This window comes from Balaenoptera physalus (assembly GCF_965194825.1).
Source record: "Balaenoptera physalus genome assembly, chromosome: 6".
Classification (NCBI taxonomy): Eukaryota; Metazoa; Chordata; class Mammalia; order Artiodactyla; family Balaenopteridae; genus Balaenoptera; species Balaenoptera physalus.
In genome coordinates this window covers 45,319,171-45,341,658 of record NC_138885.1, presented here as the reverse complement: position 1 = coordinate 45,341,658, position 22,488 = coordinate 45,319,171, and the positions used below count along the sequence as shown (strand labels likewise).

The 22,488-nt window shown below is 41.6% G+C and overlaps 1 protein-coding gene across 1 annotated transcript in view; it reads right to left on the bottom strand.

Moving 5' to 3' along the window:
* The window catches only part of LYPD6 (LY6/PLAUR domain containing 6), a 404,935-nt gene that overhangs the window by 275,582 nt on the left and 106,865 nt on the right, over positions 1-22,488 (bottom strand). Inside the window, exon 5 of the mRNA XM_082465219.1 lies at positions 16,436-20,790. Within this exon, the coding sequence (XP_082321345.1) occupies positions 20,623-20,790 (168 nt within the window). The 3' untranslated portion in view covers positions 16,436-20,622. The remainder of the gene's footprint in view (positions 1-16,435; positions 20,791-22,488) is intronic.

Sequence of the window (22,488 nt, the reverse complement as noted above, 5' to 3'; positions counted from 1 at the left end):
CTCTTCTGATTATTTCTATTTTTTTCCGTGAAAAAAGAAGTGAAGTCATCCAAATGGAGTGTGAAGAGGAGAGAGTGTTGGATCTGCAGATATGAGAAATGAATTCGAGAAAACCAGAGGGAAGGGGGTTGAGGAGGGACATAGCCAATCATTTAACAGAGTATATCTGCAAAGTTCTTCCCTCATTTGAGAATTTGCAAATGAAATAGAACTTGCAAGTTAAATTAAATTAACATGGGACTTTAAACAATCACTGAGGATCAAGAGAAACTATCCTCACCAAGACTTTAAGAAGAAAATAACTAGAGACTGATAATTTATTGTAAGAGATTTTAATGTCTAGCAAAATTTAAAACATATGTTTTCAATGACCCGGCACCTGCATTTCCAGGTAATACCTTAGTGAAATGTGTAAACATGAAAAAATAGATAAATAAACCTCATACAAAGGCTTTTACTGCAGTCTTCCTAGTAAGAGCAAAAAATCAAAGCCAACCTATATGCTTGTAGCAGTGTTACGGCCAAATTAATTTTGGTATATTTACATGATGGACTTCATTTGTATAGAAGTAATCTTGAAAGCATAATGTTGAGAAACATTCAAGTTGCAGAAGATTATTTATAGTCCAGTAAATCATTTACATAAAACTTACATACACATAAAACAATCTATGTATGTCGTTTATTAATCTATATTTAGAAAACATATAAAAACAAGGACTAGGGTCACAAAATTCATGATAGCAGTTAACTCTGAAGAGAGAAATAACGAGAAATGTGACCAGGGAAAGGTTTATAGGAGACTTCAACTTTATTGATAATAGTTTATTTCTTAAAAGATCAGATAAAATGTGACATCATATTTGTTAATTCTGGGTGGTAGCTGAATGGGTATCTTATTATCTTTTCCAAAAGAACTTTTTGGTTAAATTATTTTTTCAAAATAAAAATAAATTATGCAAGTTTACAAGTGTTTTTTACAAAACACTAAAACTGGAGCTGAGATGGGTTTTTTAAAGACTATGACAGGGTGGCATTCACCAATATAAAAAGCTCAGCACAGGGACTTCCCTGGCTGTCCCGTGGTTAGGACTTCGTGCTTCCACTGCTGGGGGCCGGGGTTCATCCCTGGTCAGGGAAATAAGATCCCTCAAGCAGCGCAAAAGCTCAGCACAGAACTGTGGTGGGCGGGGACCATGTTGCGGTGAGCGAACTAAAGGCGCTTCACCATTTTTAAAAAACTTTTATTTCTTTTATTTTTTATTTTTTTCAACATCTTAATTGGAGTATAATTGCTTTACAATGGTGTGTTAGTTTCTGCTGTATAACAAAGTGAATCAGCTATACATATACATATATCCCCATATTCCCTCCCTCTTGAGCCTCCCTCCCACCCTCCCTATCCCACCCCTATAGGTGGTCACAAAGCACCGAGCTGATCTCCCTGTGCTATGCAGCTGCTTCCCACTAGCTATCTATTTTACGTTTGGTACTGTAAATATGTCAGTGCTACTCTCTCACTTCATCCCAGCTTACCCTTCCCTTTCCCCGTGTCCTCAAGTCCATTCTCTATGTCTGCATCTTTATTCCTGTCCTGCCCCTAGGTTCTTCAGAACCTTTTTTTTCCCTAGATTCCATATATATGCATTAATATATGGTATTTGTTTTTCTCTTTCTGACTTACTTCACTCTGTATGACAGACTCTAGGTCCATCCACCTCACTACAAATAACTCAATTTCGTTTCTTTTCATGGCTGAGTAATATTCCATTGTATATATGTGCCACATCTTCTTTATCCATTCATCTGTCGATGGACACTTAGGTTGCTTCCATGTCCTGGCTATTGTAAATAGAGCTGCAATGAACATTGTGGTACATGACTCTTTTTGAATTATGGTTTTCTCAGGGTATATGCCCAGTAGTGGGATTGCTAGGTCGTATGGTAGTTCTATTTTTAGTATTCTAAGGAACCTTCATACTGTTCTCCATAGTGGCTGTATCAATTTACATTCCCACCAACAGTGCAAGAGGGTTCCCTTTTCTCCACACCCTCTCCAGCATTTTTTGTTTGTAGATTTTTTGATGGTGGCCATTCTGACTGGTGTGAAGTGATACCTCATTGTGGTTTTGATTTGCATTTCTCTAATGATTAGTGATGTTGAGCATCCTTTCATGTGTTTGTTGGCAATCTGTATATCTTCTTTGGAGAAATGTCTATTTAGGTCTTCTGCCCATATTTGGATTGGGTTGTTTGTTTTTTTGATATTGAGCTGCATGTGCTGCTTGTATATTTTGGAGATTAATCCTTTGTCAGTTGCTTCATTTGCAAATATTTTCTCCCATTCTGAGGGTTGTCTTTTCATCTTGTTTATGGTTTCCTTTGCTGTGCAAAAGCTTTTAAGTTTCATTAGGTCCCATTTGTTTATTTGTGTTTTTATTTCCATTTCCCTAGGAGGTGGGTCAAAAAGGATCTTGCTGTGATGTATGTCACAGAGTGTTCTGCCTATGATTTCCTCTAAGAGTTTTATAGTGTCTGGCCTTACATTTAGGTCTTTAATCCATTTTGAGTTTATTTTTGTGTATGGTGTTGGGGAGTGTTCCGGCAGAGGGAGGAACGCTTCACCATTTCACTCCGCCTGCTGCCGGAGCCCCAGAACGAATTTCCGCTCCCCCCTCCCCCGCCCACTACCTGGCTGTCTCCACCTCATCCCTCATTTCTCAGTTTACACATCCTGCTCTCAAGGACGCTTTTCCTATCTCGCACAAGTGAGTTATACTCCCCTCCTTTGCACTTGACAAGCTGTCCGTGTATTCCCACCTTGCCGTGGTTAGCACTCTGGGATAACTTCCCATTTACTTGTTTGTCTCCCCTCTGACATCGCTGGCTCTTTAGGGAGGGGCTGTGTGGAAAGCTCCGGCTGGCACAGTTCCCAGCCCTGAGTACATGCTTCCTACATTTTTGCTGAATTTTGTAGATTCTGGGTCCAGTCAGGGTAGTGTAGTGGGCTCTCTGGTGGCAGAGGGCAGGACGAGGGTACTGACGCCTGAAGATGCCAGCAGGAAATATTCAAGGCAAACCATCTACTGAAAATCTTTTGCCTGGAGCTGGATTTGCATTTCAGAATCATTAATGTCTGAAGCTGATCTTCATGGAAAAAAAAAAAGTAGACTCAATTTTTAAAAAGCAGCTGATCGTCAGGCTTACCTTTCCTCTTCGTTTTATCTAAACACACAAGTAGGGAAAGTTGGCTCAGAAATCATTCAAAATTGGATTTTTCTTTTATAGTTTCCACTCAAAATCCCCCATGTAACATTTTTCCACATAAAAAAGCCAAGCCTCAGCACTGCAGAAAACATCCTATAGACATTATTCTATTTTTGCCATATTGTCCAATTTTGGAAAATGTAGGAACCCCATCAGACCCATTCACTAGAAGTAATGGGGGAAGATATGGCTGGGGAAAACCACACGCCCACACTCCCGGCGAGACTGACCTTAACCCATTTCTAGTTTTAAACTTGTAACTTAATATTGATGCCCTTGGCTTGAGAGCTACTGGTCAGAACATGTCAAAAGGCATGAACCCCACTCTGATTTTTGAGGAACACAGTGTTTCCGGGACCCAGACAAACAGCTGAGTCTGAGACCGTGTAGTAGGTTGTGCAGTCCTTCCTGAGCGCTCACCGTCCCTGCCCACGCTCGGCCGGCCCCTGTCCCATGTCTCAGAGCCCCCGTGGGGAGTGCACTGCCCTCCCCTGTGGGCAGCAGTTTGGCCAGGGGACGTGCTTTGGCCAATGAAATGTGAGTGGAGGTAAAAAGGTGCCAGTCCCAGAAGAAAGGTCTAAGAGGCACTGGTCTTTCCTCCAGCCTGCTTGCTCACCTTTCCTGCTACCAAGGGAACAGCATGTTGCAGAAAGAGGCTGACCTTTTAGGCTGAATTCCAGAATAAAGAAGATTTACGGAGCCCACTTGCAGCTGATGTATAATGTGAGCAAGGAGAAAAACAAAATGAGGGCTTCCCTGGTGGCACAGTGGTTAGGAATCCCCTTGCCAGTGCAGGGGACATGGGTTCCAGCCCTGGTCTGGGATGATCCCACATGCCGTGGAGCAACTAGGCCCATGCACCACAACTACTGAGCCTGTGCTCTGGAGCCTGCCAGCCACAACTACTGAGCCCACGTGCTGCAAATGCTGAAGCCTGCACGCCTAGAGCCCGTGCTCCACAGCGGGAGAGGCCACCGCAGTGAGAGGCCTGTGCATCGCAACGAGGAGTGGCCCCCGCTCACCACAGCTAGAGAGGGCCCGCGCTCAGCAATAGAGATCCAACACAGCCAAAAATAAATAAAAATAAAAATAAATAAATTTATAAAAAAAAAAAAAAAGAAAAACAAAATGAAACAAAACCCCTATGTTTTTGAAGCCACTAAGATTTTAGGGTTGTTTGTTACCATGTCATAACCTACTAAAAGATGACCAATGGTGAATTTAAAAATTAGAATAAATTAAAATTATGTCCCTACACAACAGCAGGCACCAGCTCAGACTCCTGCTACCAACAGCAAGTGCGCTGCAGAAGGTGAGAGGGAACTTCACTATAGGTTGGCCTCTTTTCTTCTGCAAGGCTAGTTGTAGCAAATATTCTCTTGCTGGTACACAAGTTGACAAGAAGCCTCTTGGTTAGGGTTTTCTTTTTAAATTCATCTCAAAGATTCAGAATTTTCTGAGTCCAGAACCAGCTCCGGTGTTCCCCCTAATTTCCTAGGCAGATCTTTAACACATTTCTAGCCTGGTTGCAAATCACCACTGCTGTTTGAACTGAGCAGATTATTTCTGTCTTTTCCTTATCAGTGGCTGGAGAAACTAGAATTTCCCAAATTAGAGTAATATTTTTTCCTATTGATTTTGCCGTTAGGGATCTGCAATGGTCTCTCCAGGAAAGTAGAAAGCCTTTCATTAAATATTTCTTGAATGTGGGTATAGCCTAGAGCCTGCCTGTGGCCATCCTGTTGTATAGGAGCAAGACAAGATTTGCATAGTTACAGAGAGAGAGAGGAAAAAAGCCGAACTTCATGGAAACATGGTGCTTGGCAGGGGTGATTTTTCTGAAGGAAACAGAAAATGACTAGGAATGATAATACAAATGCTCTATAAACACTGGAAATGTGAAATGAGCAGTATCCATTTAATTTTAGTAGAATCAGTACATCGTTTTATTCAGCACACATAGGAACATTCTGTGTATCAAAATAACTTTCTCAATACCAAACATGTATATGCTGCTGAGAATTCAACATGCCAGCCTTACTTCCTATTATCATAGGTACACAACTTAAACAAAAAACAGAAATACATGACTTCAATGGTTGCTTTACATTTTTAGAACATTAGTTAATATTATTGGAATACTAGTAACAAACAGCATCTTAGAAATTAAGGTAGGATGTGCTTTTTTGCAGTAAATCATATGCCTTTGGTATAAACTCTTTTTGGTTTCCGCCACCTGAGTCCTTGGCCTCCTTTTTTGCCCTTTCTTCTCTCCTTCTCTCCTGTCCCCCACCCTTTGCTCTAACAGCTGCACTCTTTTTTGCCTGGTGTCCACTTCCCACCTCCACCATCCACCTGATCACCTTAATCCTGAAAGGGGCTGGGTTGCAGCAGGAAGGGGCACTGAGCTTAGAGGCAAGGGGGTTAGGGGTGAGTCCTAGTGCTGCCACCAACATGCTGTGTGACTTGGGGTAAGTCACATAACTTCTCTGTCTATCCATGACCTCATCCATAAAATGAACTGAGAAAGTGATTCAACATGGAGGGAGTAGTCGAAGTGCTGAAACGATGCTGAGAAGTTAGGTGATGAGAGGACTGAGATGTGACACCGGGCTGAGCGGCTTGTCCTTCATTAGTGGACTCAGCGGATTCACTGTGGGCTCAGAAGACATATGGGGGTGCAGTGAGGAGTGAGTGGGTGGTGAGGAAATGAGGAAACGAACATCCCCATCTTTCAAGAAGTTTGGCTTGCGGGGCATAGTAAAGAGAACGGGGGTAGCTGGGGGAGGGAAGTAAGGTTCAAGTCGATTCTGCTTTGCTTTGCTTTTATGATATTGAATGTGAATGGGAGAGATACAGGACGGTGGAAGAAGCAGAAGATGGGGGCTGGGGAGTGGTCTATACAGTGAGGTCCTTGAGGATCCTGTGCACAGGAGGCAGGGTTAACCCTGTCCACGCCACATGGGAGGGACAGAGAGCATCAATGTGGATGGAATGAGGTGCATGGTTTGGTGGCAGTAAGTCGAGGTGTTCTCTGTTGCTTATTTTTCTTTTCCGTGTGAAGTAGGAGGAGCGCCACCTGTGGAGGATGAGCGGAAAGTTGGAGGTTTGAAGAGCGTAAATACTTTGTAAAGTTCTCCAACCCAGTGTGCCTGCAAGTTCCAAGTTACAGATAAAGCACAGTGTTGGAGGAAGCTGAGGGCTGAGGCTGGCTCTACAGGCTGGTCCTGGTAAGGCAAAGACTTCTAGGTCAAGATCTTCACACTAGATGGAAATAAACATCTCTAAACCTCCTGCCCTACTTCTTAGATCTGTTGCTCAATAACTCAGTTTAAATGAATTACTTCTTCCTTCTGAGCTAGGTTGGTATCACTGGACAGGATCAGCTAGTGGAAGATAACCCTCCAACTTTTACGCATGAACTTGGCCAAGATCAGGCTTTTTGGGAGGCATAACATCCGCAGGGAATACTATATAGGCAAGGTCCTGTTGTATCGGTTTGATCTGGTAAATTAGTATCTGTCTCTTCTGTGTCCTGTGTACCAGATACTTGGAAAAGAGCTGAGAATGAAAAGGAAATATTACCCATGTTCATGGAGTTTACAGTATAGTGGGGAATCATAATAATAGCTAATTAAATAATTATAAGTGAGTAAAGTGTCATAAGGGAGAAGTTTAGTTCTCTAGCAGTCAGTAGAAAGAGGGCTCCACTTTACATTAGAAGTGAGAGAAGACTCCCCAGGGCTGCATTTAATCTAAGACATGAAACATGAGCAGGTGTTTGGTGAGTGAAAAGAGTTAACTGGTAGGGAGGGGTGAGCATCAAATGACATTGAATTTTAAGCAAGGTATGAGGTCAATCTTGGGAGAAGTTGGTAATTAGCTGTAAATGACTATAACCTGAAAAGTTTTGGGTGCCAATGGACCAGTCACGATTTATTTTTCTGGACTGGTCTTCACTAACACTGCTTCTGTGATTATTATTGATCATCAATGATGAATGTTTAGCCGTTCATGTCTGTTAGCTAATGGCCGGCCCATTAGAGTCACCTGGGGCAGAAGGACCCCAGCCCAACTATTAAACATTAGAATCGCTCCACATGGAGCCTGGTCATTATTATTTTTAGAAAGTTTCCGGGTGATTCTAACGTGTAGTTGGCATTGAGACCACCGCTATGGGGCTCTGGGAGACGTGGGTGCACTGGGATTTGGCCTCAGGATATCAAGCCTCAAGTTTCAGAATCAGGGCTGGAGCATTTGCTTCCCTCACCTCCACCCTCTTCCTTCAAGTACTACCAGGAATTCCTGCTTCCACCAGGTCTGAGAGATCTAATTCTTGCGTACATTTGAACAGGCTCTTGCTCTTTCCTTTCGTGAAATTTGCATGAATCTCAGTAATTTGGGTCTTACGTCCTTGCCTAGTTCGTTTACAGGAACTCCAACTGCCCATCTACCCCTACCTGCCCTGCCGAGGCCTCTGTGGCTGTTCTGGTTGGTGGGGTGGTGGGCAGTGTGTCCTCAACTGCTCTCTCACTGATGCCTCCCCACCACTCACGACACTGGGAAAGTTTTGTTATCTGCAGCGATCTGCAATCTTTCATGCAACCTGCTCTCTTGAGCCTTCCAGACTTTGCCCTGTTCTTTCCACTTCATCATTCCCTTTGGGTTAGTACCGAGAATAAAGTGCCCCAAGTACCAGGCTGAAAATATTAAAGTGGAAGTGTCCATGCTCATGCTCAAAAGAAGCATTTCCCAGCTAAGTCACTTGTTCACCTCTGTGTACCAAAGGGTGAGTCCATCTTCTGAGAGTTTGAGGCAATATTTGTCTACCCTATTTGTTCAGTGGGTAGGACCTCTGCACAGGGGACCTAGGGACCCTAGCACAAATCAGATTCCTAGTAGTCTGCCAGGATGGCTTGGAGCTCCTGAGGTGGGTGCATAGAGATGACCTCACTGTCCCCTTCCTAGAAAATGAAGGTGGTGGTGGGCGAGTAGTTGGACTAGATGCTTATGTTGGCTGATCTCAATATGTTCAACCCTAGCCTGGCCTAAACACACCAGCTATGCTTTTCTCCCAGACTTTTAATACTCCAAATAGACCTTTCAGTTCTTTAGATTACCCAACTTTGAAGACAGAGAGTTCTTGGGAGGTCTGATTGCACATTTCATGTTGATCTCTGCTGTCTTGCATGGAGGAAGGTGCGTCTCTACACGGCACACTTGGTATTTAGGTCACTGGCAAAGCACACACAGGGTCATTAGTTAATTAAATATGATATTAAAGTCAGGGATGGGCCCAATCCTTTGAGCTTTTAGGAAGACTTTAGAAGTAGAGATATGCCCAGTTCTGACCTGTGCCTGGGCCAAGCCAGGCTGCATGAGTCACGAGTGAGCCCAAATGTGTTCTGTCTGCACCTTTTCACCCAGACACCTCAATGCCAAGCACCTCAAGCATGACCCCTGTCCTCCAACAACTCGCCTTCACATGCCACCATGTGACGTGGCCCCTTGTTGCTCACTCAGTCCTGTTGTATTGCTGGGAGAGGCTGGGGTTGAGGCAAAGCCAAGCCTGTGGACAGCCAGGAAGCTGGCCCAGTAGCCATGGGCCCATGAACACCAGGGAGAAGGCAGACGGGATGTGGGGAAGGCTGAGGCTCTGGGTGCAGACTCCCTGTGACCCAAACAGTCATGCTCCTCTGGAGAGAAAATAGGGGCCAGACAGTAAGTCGATTTTGAATTCTTCTCAAAGATGAATGGATGTGTTGAGAGTATGACTTATTTTTAGCCCTTCCTTTTGCATCATGGCTATTTCTGATGATTTTTTTTTTTTTATTTTGCCTATCCTCAACAGTGCTGCTTTTCACACACACTTCCCCACTTTGACAAAATGATCCTGTCACCTCCACAGGAGGACTTCAGTAGAGGCCTGAATTCCAGGTCTGAATGTGGCTTTTGAGGCTGATATTTGACACTGGATGTGCCTTAAGCCCTGAGAAAACCATTTCTGAATAACTGATTATCTCTAATTTAGGCAAATAATCCTGCTTTTTAAGGCCATGATTCTGAAAATGATTATTTCCACTGAATATTTTTCTTCAAGTTAGAATGAACAATCTATGTCTCCATCAGGCTAGCTTGCCTTTTTCGGCTAAAGTTTGCCCTCTCCAAGTTTATTCTCTGCCCTTGCCTAGGCTGGTGGTCCTTGTGGTACTGTGGTACTGCCCATCCCAGAGTTGAGTGAAGGAAGAGGAGACCTCTAAAAACTGTTTTCCGTTACCCATGTCTTAATTACTTTGAGCATCAAAGAAGGGACATTTCGATGAGCTTTATCTTTTCTTTAATGCAAGCAATGTGGCTTTCTCAGAGACAAATAGTCTGGGTTCTTTGGGGTTCTTTTTCCCTCCTGTATAAAATAAAGGGGGTGGACTAGATGTTTTCTAAGTTCCTAGTCACCTCTAACTTTGTGACCTGAGAGATGGCTTTTCAGTAAAAGTGCCAGAGAAGGGTAGGGCTATCACGCATGTCATCCTGGTGACAAGTGTGTGTGGAACAAAGAGTCCTGGATCAGGAATCAAAGTCCTTGTGGTATAAACTACCAGTGGGACCTCCCTTAAGCACTCCAAAGCTTTAGCTATGAAAGTTGTAAGTGGGGTCATGTTGACCAACTGAAGCAACTATACATTGAAATTGCTTTCACAATAAACTAATATATAAGAATCAGGGGTTGCTATTAAGAGAATAGCAAAGAGCCTCCCTCAGAAATCATTTCTCAGCTTCTGGATTTTAGGTCTCTAGTCAGCTTATAATACAGCTACATAGAGATTCCCCCCACCCCCGCCCAACGTGCCGCATCCAATTTAAACAACTGCAATGGATTAAAATTTGCCAAAGGAAAGAGCAAGACAATAGTAATTAGCTAATGGGAAAAGCCATGATTCTAACGCGAGCTACAGAGAGTAACTGCTGAAAATGAAGGCTTAATTTGAAGACACTTTGGAAATCTGCGTTGGTTTTGTAACGCCAAATTATAGGTTAGAAATGTATATGTACAAAAAATTCAGAGACCTGTTTTCCAGCAGATTCCAGTGGAGAACATGCCAGGCCAAAGTCATGCTGCCTAATATTCATGCTTTAGCCCTGCTCCCAAGTTGCTATGCAAGCTTAGAAAATTGGCTGAATCTTTTAAGGTCAAGTTCTCCCAATTACAATGTGGATTGATAATAGAGGCTCAGAGTTTTCACATATTTCGCTCCTAGTATGTAAGTTAAAGGTAATTTAATTAAAAACATTTGTGGGGAGTCAAGATGGTGGTGTAGGAAGATGCGGACTTAGCGTCTCCCCAAAACTAGGGTGCCTGCTGGCCGTGGATGGCAGACTCTGACACCCAAGGAGACGGGAGGAAACCTAAAGTGAACCGGTAGGACGTAGGGGGACAGAGGAGGGAGGAGAAGTGGAGGCCAGCCAGGATTAGCATCCCTGAGGTCGGGGAGAACAGGAGAGGCAGGCGGGAGGAGCCCTCCAGGAGGAGTGGGAGAGGGGCGGAGGGCGATCGCCTGGCCCACTAGGGCCGGGGAGCCTGCTGAGCTCCCAAGCCAGTACCCCACCTCCAAAGTGCCAAATAGGCTGTGTGGGTCCTGGGGGCATAGGAGGGAGACCGGGGAGATCAGGAGAGGCAGGCGGGAGGAGCCATCTGGAGGAGCAAGAGAGGAGAGGAGGGCGTTTGCCCCACCCACTCGGTCCTGGGGAGCCTGCTGAGCTCCCAGCTGAGGTCCCCTGCCCTCTGAGACAGGGGTGGGGGGCATGCCTGGGACCCTTCTGTTCCTTGAGCCTAGGTTCCACGCCCCACAGTCCCAGGGCCTTTTCCAGCCCTGTGGGCCCTAAACATAGGCCCCACCCACCACCCAAACCTCACCCTTGCTTAGGCCCCGCCCTCCACAGCCAAGGCCTTTCCCCCCTTTTATTTTCTTTTCCCTCCTCCTCTTTTTTACTATTGTGGCACTGATGTACCTTCTGGTTGTTGATTGATCTACATTTTAATTTTTATATTCTTTCTAACATATCTGTTAGTTTCCTAGTCTAATATTATTTTTTACTTTGTTATTGTTCTCTCTTTTTTTTTTTTTTTTGCTGCCCCATGCAGCTTGCAGGATCTTGGTTCACGAGCCGGGGGTTGGGCTGAAGCTCCTGTGGTGGGAGCTCTGAGTCGAAACCACTGGACTAACAGAGAACCTCAGACCCCAGGGAATATTCATCAGAGTGAGGCCTCATGGAGTTCCTCATCTCAGCACCAAGACCCAGCTCTACCCAATAGCTTACAAACTCCATGTTGGAAGCCTCAAGCCAAACAACCAGTAAGACAGAAACACAATACTGCTCATAAAAAAAAAAAAAAAAAAAGAGACAGCAAAAAAAAATGTCACAGTTGAAGGAGCAAGGTAAAAACTTACAAGACCAAATAAATGAAGAGGAAATAGGCAATCCACCTGAAAAAGAATTCAGTGTAATGATAGTAAAGATGATCCAGAATCTCAGAAATAGAATGGAGGTACAGACTGAGAAAATACAAGAGATGTTTAACAAAGATCTAGAAGAACTAAAGAACAAATAAACAGAGATGAACAACACAATAACTGAAATGAAAAATACACTACATGGAATCAACAACAGAATACATGAGGCAGAAGAACGAATAAGTGAACTGGAAGACAAAATGGTGGAAATAACTGCCAAGGAGCAGAAGAAAGGAAAAAGAATGAAAAGAATTGAAGATAATCACAGAGACCTCTGGGACAACACTAAATGCACCAACATTAGAATTATAAGGGTCCCAGAAGAAGAAGAGAAAAAGAAAGGGTCTGAAAAAATATTTAAAGAGATTATAGCTGAAAAGTTCCCTAACATGGGAAAGGAAACAGTCACCCAAGTCCAGGAAGCACAGAAAGTCCAATACAGGATAAACCCTAGGAAAAACACACCAAGACACATATTAATCAAACTAACAAAGATTAAATTCAAAGAAAAAATACTAAAAGCAGCAAGGGAAAGACAAAAAATAACATACAAAGGAATCCAGCTGATTTTTCAGCAGAAATTCTGCAGGCCAGAAAGGAGTGGCAGGATATACTTAAAGTGATGAAAGAGAAAAATCTACAACCAAGATTACTCTACCCAGAAAGGATCTCATTCAGATTCTATGGAGAAGTCAAAAGCTTTTCACACAAGCAAAAGCTAAGAGAATTCAGCACCATCAAACTAGCTTTACAACAAATGCTAAAGAAACTTTTCTAGGCAGAAAACATAAGAGAAGAAAAAGACCCACAAAAACAAACCCAAAGCAATTAAGAAAATGGTAATAGGAGCATACATATCGATAATAACCTTGAATGTAAATGGGTTAAATGCCCCAACCAAAAGACACAGACTGGTTGAATGGATACAAAAACAAGACCCATATATATGCTGTCTACAAGAGAGCCACTTCAGACCTAGGGACACATACAGACTGAAAGTGAAGCGATGGAAAAAGATATTCCATGCAAATGGAAATCAAAAGAAAGCTGAAGTAGCAATACTCGTATCAGATAAAATAGACTTTAAAATAAAGACAGTTACAAGAGATAAGGAGGGACACTACATAATGATCAAAGGATCAATCCAAGAGGAAGATGTAACAATTATAAATGTTTATGCACCCAACATTGGAGCACCTCAATACATAAGGCAAATGCTAATGACCATGAAAGGAGAAATCAGCAGTAACACAATAATAGTAGGGGACTTAATCACCCCACTTACACCAATGGATAGATCATCCAAACAGAAAATAAATAAGGAAACACAAGCTTTAAATGACACAATAGACCAGATAGATGTAATTGATATTTATAGAATATTCCACCCAAAAGTGGCAGAATACAATTTCTCCTCAAGTGCACACAGAGCATTCTCCAGGATAGATCACATCTCGGGTCACAAATCAAGCCTCAGAAAATTTAAGAAAATTAAAATCATATCAAGCATCTTTTCTGACCACAACGCTATGAGACTGGAAATCAATTACAGGAAAAAAACTGTAAAAAACACAAATATATGGATGCTAAACAGTGGGCTACTAAATAACCAAGAGATCACTGAAGAAATCAAAGGAGAAATTAAAAAATACATAGAAACAAATGACAATGAAAACACGATGACCCAAAACCTATGGGATGCAGCAAACGCAGTTCTAAGAGGGAAGATTATAGCAATTCAATCTCACCTCAAGAAACAAGAAAAATCTCAAATAAACAATCTAACCCTACACTTAAAACAACTAGAGAAAGAAGAACAAAGAAAACCCAAAGTCAGTAGAAGGAAAGAAATCATAAAGATCAGAGCAGAAATAAATGAAATAGAAATGAAGAAAACAATAGCAAAGATCAATAAAACTAAAAGCTGGTTCTTTGAGAAGATAAACAAAATTGATAAACCCTTAGCCAGACACATCAAGAAAAAAAGGGAGAGGATGCAAATCAATAAAACTAGCAGTGAAAAAGGAGAAATCACAACTGACACTGCAGAAATACAAAGGATTATAAAAGACTACTACAAACAACTATATGCCAATAAAATGGATAATCATGAAGAAATGGACAAATTCTTGGAAAGGTGCAATTTTCCAAGACTGAACCAGAAAGAATTAGAAATTATAAACAGACCTATCACAGGTAATGAAATTGAAACTGTAATTTTAAATCTTCCAACAAACAAAAGTCCAGGACCAGGTGGCTTCACAGGCGAATTCTATCAAACATTTAGAGAAGAGCTAACACCAATCCTTCTCAAACTCTTCCAAAAAATTGCAGAGGGAGAAACACTCCCAAATTCATTCTACGAAGCCACCATCACCCTGATATCAAAACCAGAAAAAGATATCCCAAAAGAAGAAAATTATAGACCAATATTACTGATGAACATAGATGCAAAAATCCTGAACAAAATACTAGCAAACAGAATCCAACAGCACATTAAAAGGATCATACACCATGATCAAGTGGGATTTATCCCAGGGATGCAAGTATTCTTCAATGTATGCAAATCAATCAATGTGATACGCCACATTAACAAATTAAGGAATAAAAACCATATGATCATCTCAATAGATGCAGAAAAAGCTTTTGACAAAATTCAACACCGATTTATGATAAAAACTCTCCAGAAAATGGACATAGAGGGAACCGACCTCAACATAATAAAGGCCATATATCACAAACCCACAGTAAGCATCATATTCAATGGTGAAAAACTGAAAGCATTTCCAAAAAGATCAGGAACAAGACAAGGATGTCCACTCTTGCCACTCTTATTCAACATAGTTTTAGAAGTCCTAGCCACAGCAATCAGAGAAGAAAAAGAAATAAAAGGAATACAAATTGGAAAAGAAGAAGTAAAACTGTCACTGTTTGCCGATGACATGATACTATACATAGAAAAAAAAAAATCCTAAAGTTGCCACCAGAAAACTACTAGAACTAATCAATGAATTTGGTAAGGTTGCAGGATACAAAATGAATGCACAGAAATCTCTGGCATTCCTATGCACCAATAATGAAAAATCAGAAAGAGAAATTAAGAAAACACTCCCATTTACCATCACAACAAAAAGAATAAAATACATAGGAATAAACCTGCCTAAGGAGGTGAAAGTCTTGTACTCAGAAAACAATAAAACACTGATGAAAGAAATCAAAGATGACATAAACAGATGGAGAGATATACCATGTTCTTGGATTGGAAGAATCAATACTGTGAAAATAACTATACCACCCAAAGCAATCTACAGATTCAATGCAATCCCTATCAAACTATCAATGCATTCTTCACAGAATCAGCACAAAAAATTTTACAATTTGTATGGAGACTCAAAAGACCCCAAGTAGCCAAAGCAATCTTGAGAAAGAAAAACAGAGTTGGAGGAATCAGGCTCCCTGACTTCAAACTATACCACAAAGCTACAGTAATCAAGACAGTATGGTACTGGCACAAAAACAGAAATATAGATCAATGGTACAGGATAGAATGCCCAGAGATAAACCCAGGCACATATAGGCACCTAATTTACAACAAAGGAGGCAAGAACATACAATGGAGAAAAGACAGCCTCTTCAATAAGTGGTGCTGGGAAAACTGGACAGCTACATGTAAAAGAATGAAATTACAACACTACTTAACACCATACAGAAAGAAACTCCAAATGGATTAAGACTTACATGTAAGACCAGACACTATAAAACTCTTAGAGGAAAATTAGGAAAAATACTCTTTGACATAAACCACAGCAAGATCTTTTCTGATCCACCTCCTAGAGTAACAGAAACCAAAACAAAAATAAACTAATGGGACTTAATTAAACTTAAAAGCTTTTGCACAGCAAAGGAAACCATAAACAAGACAAAAAGACAACCCTCAAAATGGGAGAAAATATTTGCAAATGAAACAACTGACAAAGGATTAATCTCCAAAATACACAAACAGCTCATGGAGCTCAATATCAAAAAACAAACAATCCAGTTAAAAAATGGGCAGAAGACCTAAATAGACATTTCACCGAGAAATACATACAGATGGCCAAGAGGCACATGAAAAGATGCTCAACATCACTAATTATTAGAGAAATGCAAATCAAAACTACAATGAGGTATCACCTCACGCCAGTCAGAATGGCCATCATCAAAAAATCTACAAACAATAAGTGCTAGAAAGGGTGTGGTGAAAAGGGAACCCTCTTGCACTGTTGGTGGGAATGTAAATTGATACAACCACTATGGAAAACAGTATGGAGGTTCCTTAAAATACTAAAAATAGAACTACCATATGACCCAGCAATCCCACTACTGGGCATTCACCCTGAAAAAACCATAATTCAAAAAGAGACATGTACCACAATGTTCATTCCAGCACTATTTACAATAGCCAGGACATGGAACCAACCTAAATGTCCATCGACAGATGAATGGATAAGAAGATGTGGCACATATATACAATGGAATATTACTCAGCCATAGAAAGAAATGAAATTGAGTTATTTGTAGTGAGGTGGATAGACGTAGAGTCTGTCATACAGAGTGAAGTAAGTCAGAAAGAGAAAAACAAATACCGTATGCTAACGCATATATATGGAATCTAAAACGAAAAAGAAAAAAAAATGGTACTGATGAACCTAGTTGCAGGGCAGGAATAAAGAGGTAGACATAGAGAATGCTCTTGAAAACACGGGGTGGGAGGAGAAAGCTGGGGCAAAGTGAGAGTAGCATGGACACATATACACTACCGAGTGTAAAATAGTCAGCTAGTGGGAAGCAGCAGCATAGCACAGGGAGATCAGCTCGGTGCTTTGCGATGACCTAGAGGGGTGGGATAGGGAGGATGGGGTGTAGGCTCAAGAGGGAGGGGATATGGGGACATGTGTATGCATATGGCTGATTTGCTTTGTTGTGCAACAGGAACTAACACAGTATTGTGAAGCAATTATACTACAATAAAGATCTATTAAAAAAATTATTTGTGAAAGCGCTTTTGGTATTTCAGGTAAAAGTTACCATAATGCAGCCAAGGTACCACATCTGGCTTTACATACCTGATATGCCCTAAATGTTGTTTGCAAATAAAACCTTATAAATGTATTAGGAAAGGAATAGTAAATGCCTTTATAATGCAAAGGATCCTTTCTGAACCCCCAAATTGGGTTACCATGTAAATCTATGTTTTCAAAAGTCAGATTTCTATAAAAGCGCAGTAGACCTGCAGTGCTGTTTACTGCAGGTAAACACACAGAGCTATTCACAGAGGCTGGTAGTAAGAGCTATGTTCACGTGAGTATGACGTTTTAACAAGCACCAGCCATAGCACCCGTCCATAGCCTAACAGGAAACCTCTAACTGTAGGGAAAACATGCATCTCCCTGGAAATTTCAACGTAAAAAGTGTTAAAGAATAACCAGGAATCATAAATGAGCTGGAGTTTTTCAAGGTCATTTTCAATGTCTATCGTTTTACTAAGAAAAATGCAATGAATTCGTTGCAGAGATGAAAATGACATTTATGCTAGTCAAGTATTTGTTTCCTGTGGCAGAAGAAACCATCAAGGGAAAGTATTTTCTATTGTTATCAGCACTAATATAATTGACCCCAAGAATAGAATAAAATTTGAAAATAAAGAGCTAATGGGATAGTATTTAAATATATAGATACACACACACACACACACACCCCTTTTTATATTTCCTGATTTAACAAAGAAAATGTTCTAGGGAAAGTGCAGATCTGATCAAAAGGTCTGGTAATCTTTCCTTCCTTGATTTTCTGCAGCACTTACTGTCTGCATGAATCATTTGGCATGGGCGAATTGTCTTGTGTCTTTTCATGCATGTATCTCTTGTCTATACAACTAAAAAGTGAGCTCCTGGAAGGAAGTTCCCTTTGACACTAAGCCCAATCAATGCCTTGTATATAACCTGGATGCCTTAATCACTGATTGGCATGTGCATTTGCAGGGAGGAGCCTGGTGAGATACACTTAAAACCTTTATTCATTGATTTACAAAATGTACAATATTTACAAAATTTAGGCGTTAATCCCATATTGACAGGAACGCTGTGGGGAGTCTGAAAATAAATAAATGGCACACAGGTTGATATACACATCGCGGCTCTTTGCACTTCACGCTGTCACCAACCGTAGGATTTAATGGAAGGCTTAATGTGGTAGAAAAGTCAGACGGATGACTAGTCCTGGGCCTTCCACATGAATGGCCCTTCCTTGGCTCCTTGAGGCTGGGAATGGTGAGCAAAGCACTTTCTTTGAAGAGAATGAAACACCAGCCATTCTGACAGGTACATGGGGTGCATGTAGCCACATCTGTGTGGAATTTGCAGTGACCCCCCTGGGTGGCAGATGAATCTGCACCATTGTGGATCTGGTCCCTACACACCAGCCAGGGAGGCTTTGGAGTGGTGCCTTCTCATTAAGAACCAAGATTTGGACTTTATCTCTTATTTTAATCACATGCAGTACTTGGAAGGTGTCAGTGGAGAGTGGCCCATGCACAAAAACGTATTTGTAGGTATATACATCAGATTGTCATTGTCTCATGGCATCCTCAGATGCAAGATCAACCTGCCTCCTCTTTGATAGCAAAAGGAATGAATGAGGAAGCCATACCCACACCCCCTAAAAAAAAACATTGTCTGGGGACACACACAAATGGCATCGTATAGAAGCAGGACTAGACAAACTCCACATGATAAGATGGACAAATTCCCATGATGTCAGGCCTGGAAGTTTTCCTAGGGGTGGCAATTCCACCTTCCCTTCCTCTTCCATCCCACCTCATCCCATATAACCTAAACTGGAAGGAAAGGCTTCATGTTACTTCTTAGAGCCTTAGTACCTTCATCTGTAACGTGTAAATACTGGTAACATTCCTTACAGGGTTCTTGCAGGGATTACATGACCCGACTCATGTAAAGTGCTTAGTGTGGCGTCTGGCACAGAAGAGGTGCTTAGTAAATGTCTTGCTTTCTCTCTCCCTCTACTTCCCCTGCCCCAATTGTAAGCAACATATTGATAAACCTACCAAACTCTGAATTAAGGCTATTTGATGCAATTTAGATTATTTTGTTTCAGAGTTTCTGCTGTCAGTTCACATTTGGTCCCTGAGGGGGCTCATTTTATGAGCCCGAGACATTTTCCTCTGCAGGACAGATGGACCCTGACAAAACTGGCCTCCTGATCAGCAATGACTCCACCAAAGTTCATGCAAATACGCCCCCTAACCCTGCAGAGAAACTCATACCAGTGATGGTCACCACCCGAATACTTCTGGGACAATACCACGGAGAAAACCACGAGCAAAAACCTTGAGGCCAACATGTTACTCTTGCTCACAATATAAATTAAGTTTTTTCAACACTGGTGCAAGTATTATAGATAACTTTCAACAAACATATATTACAAGCTCTACCACTGTTGAAAAATATGTATTCTAATGTGATCGTTTTGTTCAGAATAAAGAATCTTTTACAATATATTTTAGTCTCTAGTTATGCCATACAAAAATAAATAGTGTATAGATGATTTATAAGGAAGAAGAAAAAATTGGAGGTGCCAAAAATATAGGAAGGATGGTGAAAGTCTTACCATTTACTTCAAAAGCAATCATCTGAAAAAAATAAAAACACCTCACTGGGTCTCTTTACTAGTCTCACCATCACTCCAGTGGCCCATCTACTTCTCATCCTAGGATATTACATCTTCTTTTCCTATCAATCTTGAGACAACTTAATGCAGAACCTTCTCCCTGAAGTCACTGGGGATCTGGAAGAGGGAGAACAAAGAGGGCTCTGGGGCAGTGTAGATTGCAGATGAAAGGTTTGGCAGAGACACTTACTGCGCCCTCACAATGCTCACAATGAACTCGGATCAACCCCGCACATCTGCCTTTCGTTTTGAAATCCTCTCTCTGTCTCAATTAGCTATGCCTGAATAGAACCTCAGGGCTGGAGGAAATAGCCCCATACTGCTGTCAGCCTCTTTGGATACCTATTGGTCCAGGTAGAATCCAGGATTTCATGGAGCATAGTTAGGTGCCAAATCAAGGCCAATCTCACCAATTATATGAAGGGATAAACAGTCACCTTATGGGTGCTAGTTCCATTAAGTTGGGAAAAATCCTTCTCCAGCCACCTCTCCTCCCATACAAAAAAACTTTTATGATTGCCTTTTTTTTTTTTATGTCCCATGAGTCCCGCCATTGGGAGAAGAATATTGGGACAATTAAATTGGACAAACTGCTTACTAGTTTTCTAGGGACTTGGTCAGACTCTCCAAGGAAATAGTCCATTCATTTGGGAATCAAAGTTTTAAAACTCTAAAGCTATAAATGAATTCATGACCAGACCACTCAAACCAGGGGTCATTGACCTTTCTGCTAAAGAACACAGATCTACACGTGTCCATATAACATATGCCTAACATCTCAGAGGGCTGCAGGACCTCCTGTGGCTCGTGCATGTATTCCAAACTAAAAGCCCCAAATCTCAGTAAATGCAGAGCTATTTTTTGGAGGGGAAACAAAGGTTTATGGTATAGAACCCAGGGACTGTTTTGGGGGCAGGCTGCTTTGATGAGGTTTTGGACTTGAAATGACTACATTGGAGCAATACTTGTTCCCCGTGGTAAGTGGAAGTGCGTGGCCGTGAAGACATCCGTGAGTGTTGTGGTTTCACATGTGTGACTACTGTCAGGCCAATGCCTCATGCATGACTATGGACCCTCGAAGTCCCCATGGATCTCTACGACACATGGCGCCTTTGAGCTGCTATAACGTGAGTCCCAACCACACCCACAAGCAGGACACTATCACTGACATGCAGCCTCGGTGCCCATTTGTCTGATTTATGGGTGACGTTGTGGTAAACGTGGCATCACTTTCATTTCGGGGGAGCGGCAAGTTACAGATATTTCCTTCACAACAGGAAGTGCAGACCTGAAAGAAAGGAAGAGAAAAAGAAGGATGATGAGAAGCTGGCAGGTCTGGGAGGGGGCCAGAGATTTTTGAAGGAATTGTCTCCCTCATAGCAAGACTCAAATGAGAGTTACCTGTTTTACAAAGGAGACACCAACCCTGCATTTAAGGGGGGGGGATGAAATTTCACCTGGTTTATCACAATAAACCCCCGTCCCCCAGACTAAACTTCTAGGAATGTGCATTCTGTTTTTGACATCCTACCATGTGGTTATTACACAGTTTTACAGTCTTCCTAGGTCTCAGCTCTTCCATCTATGAAATGGGAATTGTAATAACACTTCTCAGAAACACTCTCATGGTAAACGTTCATTTGCCAAGTTTTCACAGTGAAAGCGAAGTGGCTACAACGCAGTGAATTTAAACTTAAATATTTACTTTCATTAGAATTGTCTGCATAATTAGCTCCATTCCAGTGGGTGAGTTAAAATTTGAAGGGGTTTCATTTACGCAATTACTCCTGCTTTATACTGCTTTCCTCACGCATCATAAGAAAAAATAAACCCAAAAGGATTATAGACAGAAATTATTTTAGGCCTTGGCTACACAAAGTACTGTAGCTTCAGCTTCAACTGGGAAGTTATTAGAAATGCAGAATCTCAAAACTTGCACCAAATTGAGCAATTTAGAATCTGCATTTGAACAAGATCCCCAAGTGCTTCATATGCACAGTAATGTTCTAAAAACTCTATGATGCTTAATATCCTATACAGTCATTATCTTGCAGAGGTCTGAGTTTGGTCACAGTTGACATGGGCTAAGAAGACATTATAATGTTGAGGAGAGAAACTAGAGGTCAGAGGTGAGTTTGGATTCTGTCTCTGTCACTAGCTGTATCACCTGAGCACATGACATCACTTCTCTGATCTATAGCTTCCACTTTGCTAAAGTAGCCACTATAACCTGAAAGCCAAGCTTAGCAGGTCAAGTAAAACCCTTGGGATTACCTTTCATATTTCACTTATTATGTATGACAATTATTTCTCAATAAAACTGAAAAAAATTAATTCTTTGTGTTTTTGACAAGTTACTTGAAAATTGGGTGTCTTCTTAAGAGAAAGAAGCCCCTACTAACAGTAAGAGTGGGAGTTGCCCCTAACCACCAGGAAGGCAGTCTGATGGGGAGAAGTGGGCAGCCTCCAAATAAAGGTCAAGGGCTGATATACAAGATCACAGGTACAGCCAGATCGGAACGATGGGCGAGTGAGTCAGGAGTGTCCCGCACTCCAACCATGAGTCAGGCTGCCTTTCTCTGAGTCTCTATATTCTCCTTCTCCATAGAAGGCAAGGCTGCCTTCTAAGTTTGTTTTACACTGAGTGCTTCTGACCAGGCACCAGAGGGAGTGTGAGGAAAGTAAACCCACAAGGAGATGGTCCTCTTGTCACCTGCTCAAATGACTCAGGAGCCAATGGATACCCTCCCCAAATCAGCATCCCAATAAAGATATGAACCCCACTTTACAGAAAGTTATCAAAGCTAAATTGCCTTGGCCATCTTCAGCTGACTGAACTGTTGGTACATCTGCAATGCTCTACCATGAGGGCATAACTGGCCCCTTGCTCCTGTTCCTTTTGGTAACTTTATTACTTTCTTCTGAGTGAAGAAAGGGCTTGCAGTAATTTCAATACCCTATTGGTCTTGTGTTTACATAATTTATA